Source organism: Fusarium graminearum, chromosome 1, assembly GCF_000240135.3.
Source record: "Fusarium graminearum PH-1 chromosome 1, whole genome shotgun sequence".
Classification (NCBI taxonomy): domain Eukaryota; kingdom Fungi; phylum Ascomycota; class Sordariomycetes; order Hypocreales; family Nectriaceae; genus Fusarium; species Fusarium graminearum.
Genome location: NC_026474.1, coordinates 10,848,590 through 10,862,909, shown reverse-complemented (window position 1 = coordinate 10,862,909; position 14,320 = coordinate 10,848,590). Strand labels below are relative to the sequence as shown.

The window sequence follows — 14,320 nt, the reverse complement described above, 5'->3', positions numbered from 1 at the left end:
TGTGATAGGAGGTATGTAGGTAAATTGTCTTTAGTACTCGTTGGCGCCATGTGGTAATAAGAATCCAGCTAACTAATTCCACTTGCATCCAAGTAAAAGACATAAGTCGTCAAGTTCTATACAGTATTTTAAAACCAAGTAGTAAGATTATCACTTTTATTATAGTTAATTATCTTTATGTTTAAATAGCATTAGCAGTACATATAACATACCTTCCTCTACTTTTTCTAAATAATGCTTAAAATAAAATAACCCGACTAGTACTAGGTACAAGTACTGTTAACAGACGATCTCCCCCACCTTGTGACTGACTGTCTGATAAATTCAAAGACGGCCCAGCACATTCCCAGCAAGTATTGTTCGAACGAACAGCCATGCGTGTGCCACCTAGTTCTCCGTGAGCTTCTCGAGCTTCTCCTCGAGCCTCAACAAAGATGGTCAAGATTGCTAATCGTGCTAGCCAAGAACCTTGAGCTCGAACGACACAATCGCTTATAGGCGGATCCAGAACTTCATCCCATGTTTCTAGTGATAAAACACCTGCAAAACTGTGATTTATATGGCTTCCATGGCAGCCACTATCTGACATGTAAATAATAAAGGGGCTGGTGAGACACTTTAACACGTCAACGTCTCCAATCCAATGTCCCGCGTCATATACAGATACAACGGATTCTAGCAAGAAGACTTGGCTGCTTTGCTCTTGGACATCGTCAGATTGGATAAGAGGAACATGATAGTTAGTGAAAGAGAGGTGCATCGATGTTTTAGAGAAAGCATTCAGGGACTTTCCATCAAATTCTGAAGAAGACATCAGTCGCCAAGACATTTCCTCTCGTTCCATGACCATCGATGTTTTGGGTGGGATGAGAAGCGTGAGACCAGATCGCCCAACGTTACCCGTGAATCTTTTAAGTTCATGAGCATGAGGAGAATCCCAAGGGTCGCACGTGAGCTAATACAAGTTGTTAGCACAGTAAAATAGTGGTATTGGATTTCTGCGTGTAGGCATGCCTTCATAGAAAAATATATACTTTCTTCGAAAGCAAGAGCAAATACACGCTCCAGACTTTCCGGCTCCAAGTCAAAGCCACCTTCTAGATATGACACACATGATAGTGAGTTGCTGAGATTGTACTCAATTGGTCGACGCAGGGCGTCGAACTTGACAAGGTTTTGGTAAGGCTCTGAATCTATGAGGGACTTGGCCCACTTGGCGTCATACAAAGGTGACTCTAAAGAGCGAGTAGAGATGGCCGCATCTGGTAGTGTTCGATAAAACTTGTGTGCTATACTTAGCGCTCTTAGAGTGAAGCTCGAAGGTGTCTGGTCGGCACAAAGAAGATCAATCAACGTGTCTGTAGCGAAGAAATCAGACTCTAAGCACCATTCGATATCTTGTATCATCAATGGTCTTATCGCTGAGTGAAGTGTTGCATTTGAAGTCGTGTTTCTCTGCATGAATATTGCGGCACTACGTTCTGACCCGCACACCAAATGGAATTCCTGCATGACTTCCTCTCCATTTGGACTCATGGCTGTCATTGTGATGATTGGAGAAGGTGAAGACAGATGAGAGGAGTCCGAGGCGTCCATTTCTGTGACGACCTCTCCAGGGTATGAATATTTCTCGATATATGACCTGGGGACCCATTGACCGTGTGTTGAGGTTAGGCCATCAAGGCTGCGGCGGGGCTGTGCGCTGGCGAAACCACAATACATAGGTTCTTCTGAAATAAATCTTGGGTGGTAAAACTTATCGAAGTAACGAATAATGTAAGCATCAGGATCATAGCTACAGGAGCAAGCGATCCGACGAAGAAGAGCCACCCTTTCCATTGGGCCTTTCAGTTTACTCAAAAGGTCTCCGACTTCACCAAGTCCGAGAAATGATCTCAGCCCTCTGGATGGTATGAATTTGGACGAACGTCTGCCCCCAAGAGCCATGAGCTTATGAATAATATCGCTTGGGAAATGCTGTGCATCTAAGTAGGCTGCGGCTACTTTCGACAGAATATTGAGAGGGAAAGAGGGATCTCGCAGCCCTCTTAGGCAATCTTCATCGTAACCCTTGTTAAGTAGGTCATTAGAACCCTGCCGTTCTATCGTCTTTCTCATTGCAACAATGATACGAGACGGATGTTCTGCCAGTGGTCCCTGGAGACCCCAATGGGCCAAGAGAGCACCATATACCGCTTGTGTAAACTGGTCAAATGAAATTTTACGAGAATCGGTGTCAAACCTGGCCTTCCTGGGGACTGGACGCCCGTAGAAGTTCAAATGTGCCAGTGACAAGGACCAAAAAACGCCATGAGCATAGCCGTTGCGTGGACGGACGAGCCCCAGGGTCAGGAACCCACCAGACTGGATAAGCGGATCTGAGAACTGCAGAGGCAGAGTATCCGATTCTCCGACAGTGATGTCAGGATACAAATGCCATGCGCTTAGGGCGAGGAGGCATGAGCCATCATTGACCGCCTGAGGCATTCCCTTGATAATATTTTCCATAGTCTCAACGGCTGATTTCCACGCTGCCATGACACTTGAGTAGACCGTGTCATGATTGATCGGCAAATTGACCTTGTCAAGAAGGTCCATTAGCTTATCTTGGCGCTGTTTGTTGAACCGGTCTGCTGTCCGGAGCCAAGCGCGAACACTTGCATCCCACTCAGCGAGACTAGCACGAGATATGTCTGACTGAGCAGCAGCAGCAACCGTAGAAAATGGAAGAGGCTCTTCATCGTTCCACTTTACTTCAATTTGTTTCCTTCTTTCTTTGACAAGCTCGACCCATATTGATGTTGCTTCGGAAGCGGTCCAGAGACGACCCAGCATACATGCCAGAAGCTGGACATGCAATGCCGTTGGAGAAGATGTTGCTGCAGCCCAGATAGAAGTGCCATCTGCACCAACATGGGCCGCAAATAGGCTCTCTTCTACGTTAGATGAGCCTCCCTGTCCAACAGATTGAGCGATTTCAGACACCCGAGTCCCATATGATTTAACAAGGTTGGGTGTCGGTGGAAGTATGCCTTCGAAAAGGACACCAAGTCTTCGAGCTGTTATATGTGCTGTCCCACCTTCAGCATTTTCTTTCCGTTTTTTAGATAGAGTGCTACCGAGAGGCTGGAACTCTTTGGGCGCTTCGCATTTGACCAACGTAAAATCGAAATTAATGTTGGCTGCTGCAATCGTCAACTCATTTGTCGCGGAAGCTAGCGCAGCCTGAAGTCTGCCAAAAGACGTCATTTGTGAGGTTTGACAGTTTTGAAACAAATGATAGGCAAATAATATTAAATAGATGAATGATCGAAAAGGTGATAACAACATCTGGTCGTCGGTGGCTGCATATATACCCAAAAGAAAATCAGGCTGAGCAAGTCTGGGCAGGAACGTGGGGATGCCTAAGGCTCTCACATGTATGCAAGGAGGTACGTTCCTTGTCGTCTCCTACGTATTTCAGGCGGCTACTGCATTGCGCATATAGAGGTAAGCTTAGGCAGTAATAAATGTATCAAGGCTGTGATGGAAGTCGGCAAAACAAATGCCAATCATTCAACTTATGGTACCTTTGCAAAATATTCCCTGTTGGTGACCTGCCGAATTTACTAAATACCGCATAGCCTGCTCATATCTCTTAACCTTGAACCCAATGTTCTTGCACTCAAATAGCTGCTATCAATCTTTCAATTTCCTTCTTTAGTCTTTGCCGGGACGAATCCAAACTTGTGACCATCTTTGATGTAAGTTGGCACATCTTCTTCGGCATTTCCTCCTCGAGCTTGCACAAAGACTATTAGTTTGCTTCTTGAGATAAAAAGACTCAAGCTCACTGCCAACTGCGTCATCTCTGATGTCCTCGGTATAAGACGGGGGATCCTTGTGTCCTATTCCCCTCTTGTCGTCTTCACCCTGGCCCTTGATGTACTTGCCGTACTTCCTCGCGTGTTCTTCATCCGCCATGGTGTTGTTGCGTGTTGCAGAACAATTATTGGAAGAGTAGAACAAGTGTTGCTGGTAAAGAAGCAAATTCTCACTGTTAAGAAATGCGGGAGAATTATGGAGGACCTTGGGGATTTTTAAACTTGGTAGTCTGAGCCGTTTTGATAAGGAACGGTAATTTGTGGCACAAGACATAACTGTGACTTGACTGAATCCCAATCCAAATTGCTCGTGTTCGAGTTTAATTGGAGAAAGATTCACACTAGTCATCAATTGAGGGCATTTGGGTGTTGGTGATGTGTGTATAATTGGAGTAGCACATTGAACTCTGCATGTGGGTGACGCACGGCTGCAATGAGACGGTATAAAAGGTGTAATTTACAATGAACCATCATATAGATCGGCGTGTAGAATTAAGGTATTGGCTATGGATTGAGCGACCTGGAGCTTGGTGGTGGCTGTGTGTCTACTGCGTATAAAAGGCAGCTGACTCTTATTGTGTGTCAAAGCAACGGCCTTGGGTGGATTGCGCAAGAACCTTTGTAGCGGGTTAAAAAGGCAGTGAAAAAGTGACTGAGACATTCATTGCTACGTACCCAAGTTACACCAACCAACAAATAGTCTGAGACATTGTGACATTGGAGGAGGCTGAAGATCCCCGTCTGCCACACCATGGACCGACCCCAAGCCGGAGTGCGGTGTTGCGAACTGCATTGCCACATCTTTATTAGTTTCCTACAGCAATGTCAGTGAACACTATTGCCTACTATGGGCACGTTTTGCCTCGAGTCAGGCGGCATGTATGCACTAACAAAATTTCGTATCATTGGTATTACTGGCGAGTTCAATATATATCGTTTCTGCAGGTGTCGTGGAGATCTTGGATACTCCGAGCGCTCAATTTGCAACGATTCAAGTAAACACTAATGCATTTAGACAGCCTCCTCCATGGACGATGAATGAAACCTTCGAGGCAGTTAATTAGCGTCTTACTGACCCTATAGAAATCAGTCTGCATCATCCTCCTACCAAATCACGTTGTCAAGATCAGCTTGGTGCACTGTCCACCGAAAACAGTATCGACTGTCTTCTCCCGCCAGTTTTTTCCAAAGCCAAGGTATTTGACGCAACTCCATTCTACCCCATCCCCACCAATTCTCCTCTGTACTCGTACGAATAGGAATTTCTTCTCGGGGCGGATAGTCGGCGTCTACGGACTTGACAATCCAATTGCCCTCACTGATCTGATCGAGACTGTGCTCGTCGGCTACGAGAAACACGGGCGATTCTAACCGTGGCATGGGATCCCCGCCAACTTTGTCGTTGTAAACTTGGCACAACACTCCAAGGCTCAGATCGTTGAGAAGACTCTGATCAGAGCGTGCATCGATTTGAAAGATCGGTTTGAGTTTGGCAGCAAGGTCGTCATGATCGCATTCATCCAGCTCTTTAAATGTTTCTTCCTTGGCTTTCTCGAGCAGTGCTTTCCAGTTCTCATCAGAGCCAAGGCCGTAGTACGTGCGATACATCGTGAAGCCCCAACGAGCTAGATACGGGTCGCCGTCTCTTAGTTCGCAGTAACGCTCCCAAGAGATTTCAGAGTTCCGGAGCATTTTGTTCAGAGGGCCGAGGTGTTGTTGTTGACATTCTCTTAGCATATACTTGAGCTCCATTGGTCCCCCGCAGTGTCGCTGTCGAGAAAGATAATTGAAATGGGCGGGAAAAGGAACATAGAAGATGGTGAATGAGAAGAATGTCAATAGTTGAGTCACTGTTGGTTACCTGTTTTATACCTGGCCATATGTCGCTTAAATCAATATCGGGCAAATACTACAGAGAGCAGGGTTCCTTCTCGTATCTGGTTAGCTGCCTATTGTCATTTTGCGCATTGATTAAGATATGAGTGTTGGGTTAATAATTTGTGAACAAGTGTCGACATGGGCTGAAGGCGAACCCAATGCGATTCAGACACACGGCTCGGGTCCTATTTAAGAACCAGAACCATCTCATGTATACATACGCCCATTAGTCACAATCGAGAAGTAAGTTTATTCATAAAGTCATTGAAAATGTGTTGTACCTTCCGACTATATAGACGCCGACAAGTACGCATCTCGGAGGCTCACCCAAGCACCTCCAGCCACGTGCTTTCACACTCGGACACTCATGCTGACATCGCATCCGACCGACGACAAGTATATCCCCCAACTAGAAACATTACATTGCCTACGTAATTGAAGGTTCCAGAAAAGCATATCACTTACACGATGCCGAATCCTCGTCCTAGACCCTTGCCTCCCAAGCCTGAGCCATCATCAACTGGTTCCGTGGACATTGGGAATCACATCAGTCATTCTGGCATAAAGACACGAACTAAAAGGCCGAGCAAATAAACAATGCTGGTTAGCGTAGTGGTGACAATATAGATAGAGAATAATATCATCGTTATTGACACGCGTGGTTATATCATAAAGGGTGACCTCAGTTTAAGGGTATAAGCATAAACAGGATAATAAACCTGATCTAAATTGCATAAGCTGAGCTGTAAATTTTGTTTCTTATGCTAATCACCAGTTCTGTTCTCTACACATTTGATTCCGCCTGTCGCCGTCACTGTGACCTTATTCCTCCTTGCCCAGCTCCGTATTCTCCTTGGCGCCGGTTGGAGACAGGACTACCTGCTCGTCTGTGGTAGTCTGTGTCTGTGTCCTCTCACCAAGCTTATCACCTTCTGGCAGGCGTGCTGGCTGGGTTGGTGGAATAAGAGGCGGCAGATGTGGCGGCAGATTGTTTCGCGCAGCCGGAGCTCCGATCGCCGTGATCCTCCGAGCTCCATCTACTCTAGCGAGAGTGTAATTATGGGGCAGGGGCAGGGGCAGGGGGAGGCCCGGAGCCCGGTGTGCTGCGTACTGACTCTTCTCTGCCCCGGCCTGCGTTGCAATAGGGTTCTTTTCAGCAACCAAATCAAAGTCCTCTGGGGGCAGAAGTAGAGGGTCGCCTCGCTGGGGCCTGAGCTGGTCGTAGGGCTAGTCGTTCTGGTGATTTTTGCGGTGATCGTTTGGGGGTGCCCGACTCGGCTCGCTTGGTATGGGGACCCTGCTCCGCTGCGGACTTTCCGGTGGCAGGGATTCCTTCTGTCATGAAGCAGCTCTAAATACCCAGCGGCACCACTCATCGCCCCGATCTGGATTAAGTGCCATTGAAGATCCAGCATCTTTTGGCATTTGTGGGCATCCGATGCTTCCATGGCAATTGAGAAGACATGTCCTGACGTAAGAGGGACTGCCTAACAGTCTTCGCTACACTCGGAGACCTTTGATTAGTTGGTAGGTCTGTACATCTGTTTCTTGGGGCGTATTCTGACCGAAATCGTTTGGAGCTTTCCATTTGACTCTCGGACTTCTTAGTTGCCGATATAAGCTCCTGGTAACCTGTCAAAAATAGCTTCGACCAGATCATAAATCCTTTGTCTCTTGTCGGGGGCACTCATGGTCGGCGCGTGGGTGGATGAAGATGAGGAGGAGGGGAATTTGACAGTGGGTCTGTGCCGGCGCGAAATTATTGCAGCGGAAAGATCAGTTGTTAAAAAGTAAACAAAGATGCTGCTGCATTGACAGTCACCCTTGCCAGCTGGCAACCAACTGGCCGAGCATCATTAATGAAAAGCGCGAATGTACTGTGAAGGGTTAGAATTTACGTTACTAATGCAAGATAATAGCACAGATAATACGGCATTCACAGCAGAAAGCGTCACGTAACAACGCTACTGCAAGTATATCAGACGAAATTGACAGGCCAGTTTATGCCATTTAGACGATGCTCTTTAGGCAATTTACTCTTCCCCCCTAAGACTCTGCTGCTATGCTAGCTCACATGCCTTTTCCAAAGCATTGCCGACTGACGCCCGCTTCACCTGATAATCTGCCTTGTCAAACGCCTCGTTCAGCTCCGTGTCCTGTCTATCAAGAAATCCATCCCAGTCAACTCGCACAACTGCAACTCCCTTCATGCCTGGGTCGTCATTGTCGCAGTAAATGAAAACTTTGCTGTGGAGCATCATGCCGTTTGTTCGCCAACCTCTTCGCCTGTCGTCTCGCACGGCAAGAGGGAATATTTGCCTCATTCTCTGCTCGGAGATCTGGGACTGGGTCCCAAGTTGTAGTGTTGCTTCAGAAGATGGGTAATATTCTATTGCTGGATCAATCATGGCCAGCAAGGGAAGTGCAGGATGGAGCCCCGTGGTGAAGAGAATGAATGCCCATCCATGGGTATTGAATGGCGGGTTGTCGATCTGGCTCACCCGGTCCCGTACTTCTCGAAATTTCGTATACCTGACGATAATGTCTTGGGCTGTTGTGTTCCCCCTTCGCAGGTCCTGAATCGCTTGACATAGTTCGATATGGATGGGAATAGTACAAAACTCCAGTCTCCAATTGCCTTGTAGCTTGCAGGCAAGAGCTAGCATGGCTGTGTTGGCGTCTAGAACAATAATGAAGCCATGTGGATACATCGGCAATGATTCATTAGAGTGAGTTGCATCCGCTGCATCCAAGGTAAGACGAAGTCGTTCAACGTACAAGTTGATACAATCGCTCAGAAATTGCAATTGACCTGTAGACCCAACCGTGAAAAATTGTGGGTTGTCCATACTTATATGCTTCAGGTAGCTTGCGGCCGCATCGTCGCATGCCTGTTGGACCATTTCTGTTGTGACGCCTACGCCATAAGCGTAGAAGGTGGCACCTTCGAAGTCATACTCGGCTCCCTTGTGGAAAAGTTCACCGGCGTCTTTGGGTAAATTACTAGTCATGATGAAGATGATGTTTGGAAGAGAAAGATTTGAGGTTGCATTGTCAAGCACGAGAAGGAGCTCATCCTGAGGAAATGGGGCAGCTAAGCCTTAGGGTATAGAAATAAGTAGTCTAAGAAGCACGGTCTAAGCTGCCCTAATACTTTTGTCTCTTATGTTCATAGCGGTCAATTTGGGCAGGTAGGTACGATTGATTCGGGCCAGAGAACTTGTGGCTCAGCTGGGAAGGAACCATGATCTCATGAGAAAGATTTACTCAAACCTATACAAGACGATATCGAGATTATATCCTTGCTGGCTTAGGTTTTATCAGTGGACTTGGATGATGTGCTGTTATTGGGTGACTGATCCAAGGGAAACACATCTTTAGTCAGAAGGGTCTGCAGCGAAAGAAGGCAAAGAGATATGGAAGATTGGAGTCATAATGCTTGAAAAGTGTGATTGTAGATGGAAACTATATTATCAGGGAGATATGGAAGCCTTGAATTCTCTCACTTTACGACGGAGCTAGCCTAATAGACAAGATTCAATCGAGAGTATCAATTACATCTTTCACTTGCAAGACATGATGAAGTTTCACCATAATGATATGACGTATATCTGTTAAGACAGCGTCGGCAATGAAAACAGCACTCTACTAAGCGCAAAGAAAGATTGCTTTAAAGTTCACATATAATGCAGTCTGCCGCCGACAATCTAAGACTACCTAGAGATCTCTGAGTACCTCATAACGTCATGCAGACCAAAGCGAATCAATATATCAGTACCTGGGGGAAATGTGGTTCTGGTTCAGCATATGTCTCTTTCAAGCACCTCTAACAGACTCTATCACCGTCCACGATTATTGCGACGTGATGAAGTTCCTTTTGAATCAAAATGGAAACTGCTGCGAGGCGAGCCGCCCAATTGTCTTTGGCTCTGGATATCCCCACACAAGGAGGAGGATCCAGGAGTTCCTCCCATGTGTCAAGAGAAACTACATCGGCATAAGCTAGAAAATGGGGATCCAAACATCCAATGCGAAGGTAAGTGTATCAATCCCTTCTCTTTCCCTCTCACGAACGTCGATATCGGCCACCCTCTGGTGGGTTTGTCCAGTTTCGGCCTCCTCTTTTCTTCTTGTGGTTAAAAAAAGACCCTACAGGCTTGTATTCAGCCAAGGGCTCGCAACGAAACAGTGTGAGATCAACATTGAAGTTGACAAGCGCGGTCATGATCTAGATCTTCGTCGCAGAGTTTCAACGGCAGTTTGAATCACAATGCATTGAATATCTTACGAGCGAGTCTCCAGGACACGAGTAGCTGATCATATCAGGGTGTTTTTTGTGCCCCTTATCTCTTGATATTCCGTTAGCTGAAATTTATACTGGCGGCGATGTTACCCAATTGTCCCTTTGTATGATAGCCAGTAATTAGGTTTGTTTATTTGATCCAGAACATTTGGCCACATTTATTATTTACCTGCATTCTCGTACATTTGATGAGCTATCTACTCGGGTTTCGCTTCCCAGCGTCAGCGGATAATTGTTTTACCTTTGATGTAAGCTATATGAGCCTCCAATCGGATCATGGTTTCTTATTTACTTATTTATTGGATCAAGATGCCATCATGTTGAGTCATCCCGAAAATACTGACCTCATTGTGCCATATCTTTATCAGCTGGATATGGTACCACTTATGGGATTTTATCACTCAATGAGTGTTCATCATCGTTGTATCGTCATGTGCTGGTAATTTACTTAGGGCTATGAGCTGGGCACTGTATCATGTCGAGATGATCTGATCGCTACAGTGGCTTGAACCTTGGAATAAAACTAATAAGACTAAGTATAGTATACTGTACCAAAGCCATAGGTAGCCGGCCTCCTTGCCGTCGGTAATCAGATCATGGCGCTGCTTGCTTGGCAACACCAATGGGATCATCAAAATGGTACGGCCAGATTTCATTTCAATGTTCTTTCTTTGGGTGGGCAGGCTGACGGATATATCAGTATTGGTCTTCTTAATAGCGACAAGCAAACCCAGTATGACTGCGCTTCCAGGTGTCAGCAATACACTCCGGCGATTATCCCACACACCATTTGCCATGTCGCCTTTCACTGTGGGCGATTACCTCGCAGAGAGGATCGCTCAAATCGATATCCGTCATCATTTTATTGTTCCAGGAGACTACAACCTTATCCTCCTTGACAAACTTGGAGGGCATCCATCATTGACTGAGATCGGGTGCACAAATGAGCTCAACTGCTCCCTCGCCGCCGAGGGCTATGCCCGTGGGCATGGAGTTAGTGTTTGTATCGTTACCTACAGTGTCGGTGCTTTCTCAGCCTTCAACGGCATAGGCAGTGCATATGCTGAGAATCTCCCTGTCATACTCATCAGTGGATCTCCCAATACCAACGATGTGAGCCAGCATATACTGCATCACACTCTGGGGATTTATGACACGACATATCAGCTTGAGATGGCTAAAAAGATCACTTGCTGTGCTGTGCGCATTCGTCAAGCTGCTCATGCTCCTGAGCTCATTGACCGTGCTATTCGGGCTGCTCTCACCCAACGGAAGCCAGTCTACATTGAGGTACCGACCAACTTGGCTGGCGAAACGTGTCCCCGTCCTGGGCCCATCAGTTCTGTAATCTCAGCAGTACCAAGTGATCGGCACTCCCTTGATGTTGCTGTCACCAAGACAGCCGAGTATATCGGCTCCAAACAAAAGTGTGTTGTTCTTGTGGGGCCCAAAGTCCGAAGGGCCATGGCACAAGATGCCCTGCGCCAATTTGTAGAGGCGATTGGCTCTGCTGTCGTTCTCCAGCCAGCTGCAAAAGGTACCTTTCCCGAGGATCACGCTCAATTTTGTGGTATCTTTTGGGGTCAGGTCAGCACGCTTGCTGCTGATACCATCGTCAACTGGGCAGACCTGATCATATGTATCGGTGCCATCTTTACCGACTACAGCACCGTTGGATGGACAGCCCTACCCAGTGTTCCCCAACTGTTTGTGGACCTGGAAAGTGTGACTGTGGCGTCAAAAATCTACTGCAGCCGTGTTCAGATGAGTGAGTTCCTGTCCAGGCTTGCAGAAACGGTGTGTTGGAACGACAATACTATGGTCGAGTACAATCGACTCCGCCCCGATCCAACCTTGGGAGAGCCTTCTTGCGGTCCTGAACGATTGACGAGAAAGGAGATTACTCGACAGACACAGGCTTTGATAAGCCTCAACCCTCAAACAGTCATATTTGCTGACACTGGGGATTCGTGGTTCAATGGCCTAAAGCTCAACCTTCCATTTGGGGCTGACTTTGAAATTGAAATGCAGTGGGGTCATATTGGATGGTCTATCCCGGCCTCGTTCGGCTACGCCCTTGCAAAGCCTCACAAGAGGATCGTCGTCATGGTAGGCGACGGTGCGTTTCAGATGACAGCTCAGGAGGTATCTCAAATGGTACGCTTCCGGGTGCCCATCATCATACTCCTTATGAATAACAAAGGCTACACTATTGAGGTAGAGATTCACGATGGATCTTACAACTGCGTCCAGAATTGGGACTATGCTCGTTTGGTCCAGGCATTTAGCACTGAGAATGGAAATGGACATGCGCTTGGTCTAGAGGCTCGTACCGCTGAGGAGCTTTCCAATAGTCTCGAACGGGCTATAGTGCACACAAATGGGCCGACGCTCATTGACTGCAGCCTTCATCGGGATGACTGCAGTAGAGAGCTGATTACCTGGGGACATTTTGTGGCGGCTGCCAATGCGCGAATGCCGAAGAAGGAATGATAGCAATTTGTTAAACATTTTCGTATCTGACTATTTAGTGTTTGTCTCTAATCTAAGGCGGCGTAAGCACGTAGTTACTCTTAAAATAACATATAAGGCAATAAAAAATTACTCTTATTTTTAGAGTCCAAAAGAAAAGCTTTCAAGAATTGGCAAAGTCATGAGAGTCTCATAGTGAGAGAGAATGAACAAGCAAGCTCAGGCGGCTACCGTCACCTTCCAGACCCTCTTCTATCATCTTCAGGCGGTCCACGCCGGTCAAACTCGGTCTTTCTTGCTACCGAAGTCATCTGGGGGCCAACCCGCTCGCCCCAAACACTTGGTATTTAACCATAACTTCTTCGGCATCACTACCCTCTTCATCCCGCCTCTTGGTGATCATAAAGTCGAGTAAGTACAGTAAGAATGAGGAGGTGTAGCATACTGATTATAGTAGTGTAATTGCCATATCTGGACTCGGCGGACACGCCTTCGGCTCGTTCAAACAGAGGGGTGGTAACTATATGTGGTTACGAGACTTTCTCCCATATGACGTCGCTAACAATGTACGGCTATAAATCAAGCGTCGTGAACAGCAATAATTTCCAAAACATAGAGGACCTCGCAACATCTTTTCACAGTAGTCCGCGTATACTAGCCGACAGTCCTACAGCCAGACCAGTTATTGTAGTTGCTCATAGTTTGGGAGGGTTGATAGTTAAGCAGGTGTGTTATCAAAGATGTTTTCTTCCTGTAGTACTAACTCATACAACAGGCCCTAATATCACTGTCCAACTCGAAGCATGAAGACGATGCACGGCCCACTCGCGCCGTATATGGGATTATGTTTTTGGAGTGCCTCGTGATGGCATGGATATAAGATCACTTATTCCCATGGTCGAGGATAGGCCAAATCGCTCGCACATACTCCGGCATGGTCAAATTTGGCCCTCGTGACCATGAATATGATATTGTCTACTCCAGGGGCCCGTCAAACCAAACTCAATGGCTCATGGTGATTGATAATACTGGTGACACGCAGCTCTTTTCCCAGCCACAGCATATGAAAGACAGTATAAAGGCACCCGTTAGTGCGACCAGAGCGGATGTGGGTTTAGGGCGTTACATCCCTGAGTTTGCTTACGGATTAATTCTTACGACATCCAGGGACAAGCAGACAGCGTTAAGCTCTACCTTGAAGATATTGGAATAGCTCGATACCGCAAGTGACACGAAGAATCAATTAGTTACCCTATCTACACGAGAGCCAGTCGCGCGGGGTACAACAAGCACACTCAACTGCGCTTGGTAGCAAGTATTAAAGTCTAATGCTTATTGACAGGCAAAAGCTGGGGATGAATGGGCAGATGTGAAAATCCCATGGTGGCGATACCACTAACATTAGATTGGGCACTGTTTTCAAGCCACATCGGTAATCAGACCAGTATCATGTCAGCGACATCTGACCTGAAAACTTGTATCTAGATATTGATGCTAGCTGACAGATCATGTGTCTTGAAGAAACATTGTCAGTACGCAGGAGTAAACCAATCACCAGTGCGGCATCATTGATCAATCATATGTCGCATAATCAAACAGATGTAATGAGAGTGTTATAACGTATTGTTCACTGTGCTTCTGGACATTTCTGCTTACCCCTCTTTGAGCACATGTAACATGATGTTACCCAACTTCTTATCACTCAGAAACTCAAAATGCTGGTGAGTTACGAGACGCCTTTAGTGAAGTGACAGCAATATGACAGTCTAGTGACACATCAACTGGCGGATCAGATCATACACGG

At 46.6% G+C, this 14,320-nt stretch overlaps 4 protein-coding genes across 4 annotated transcripts; 1 reads left to right on the top strand and 3 right to left on the bottom strand.

The window, feature by feature from the left end:
* Positions 1–165: 165 nt before the first annotated feature.
* FGSG_10449 (uncharacterized protein) lies at positions 166–3,249 on the bottom strand (the record flags this gene model as incomplete). Its single annotated transcript, XM_011321124.1, has 4 exons — positions 166–173; positions 213–227; positions 313–955; positions 1,060–3,249. 4 exons carry the CDS (start codon positions 3,247–3,249, stop codon positions 166–168), a joined length of 2,856 nt encoding a protein of 951 aa, XP_011319426.1.
* A 1,625-nt stretch (positions 3,250–4,874) lies between these two features.
* FGSG_10448 (uncharacterized protein) lies at positions 4,875–5,555 on the bottom strand (the record flags this gene model as incomplete). The annotated part of the gene is made up of 2 exons (XM_011321123.1): positions 4,875–4,908; positions 4,972–5,555. 2 exons carry the CDS (start codon positions 5,553–5,555, stop codon positions 4,875–4,877), a joined length of 618 nt encoding a protein of 205 aa, XP_011319425.1.
* A 1,008-nt stretch (positions 5,556–6,563) lies between these two features.
* On the bottom strand, positions 6,564–8,752 carry FGSG_10447 (uncharacterized protein; the record flags this gene model as incomplete). Its single annotated transcript, XM_011321122.1, has 3 exons — positions 6,564–6,951; positions 7,564–7,618; positions 7,816–8,752. The coding sequence occupies 3 exons, from the start codon at positions 8,750–8,752 to the stop codon at positions 6,564–6,566; spliced, it is 1,380 nt and encodes a 459-aa protein (XP_011319424.1).
* Positions 8,753–10,839: 2,087 nt separating this feature from the next.
* FGSG_10446 (pyruvate decarboxylase) lies at positions 10,840–12,537 on the top strand (the record flags this gene model as incomplete). Its single annotated transcript, XM_011321121.1, has 1 exon — positions 10,840–12,537. One exon carries the CDS (start codon positions 10,840–10,842, stop codon positions 12,535–12,537), a length of 1,698 nt encoding a protein of 565 aa, XP_011319423.1.
* Between the last annotated feature and the right edge of the window lie 1,783 nt (positions 12,538–14,320).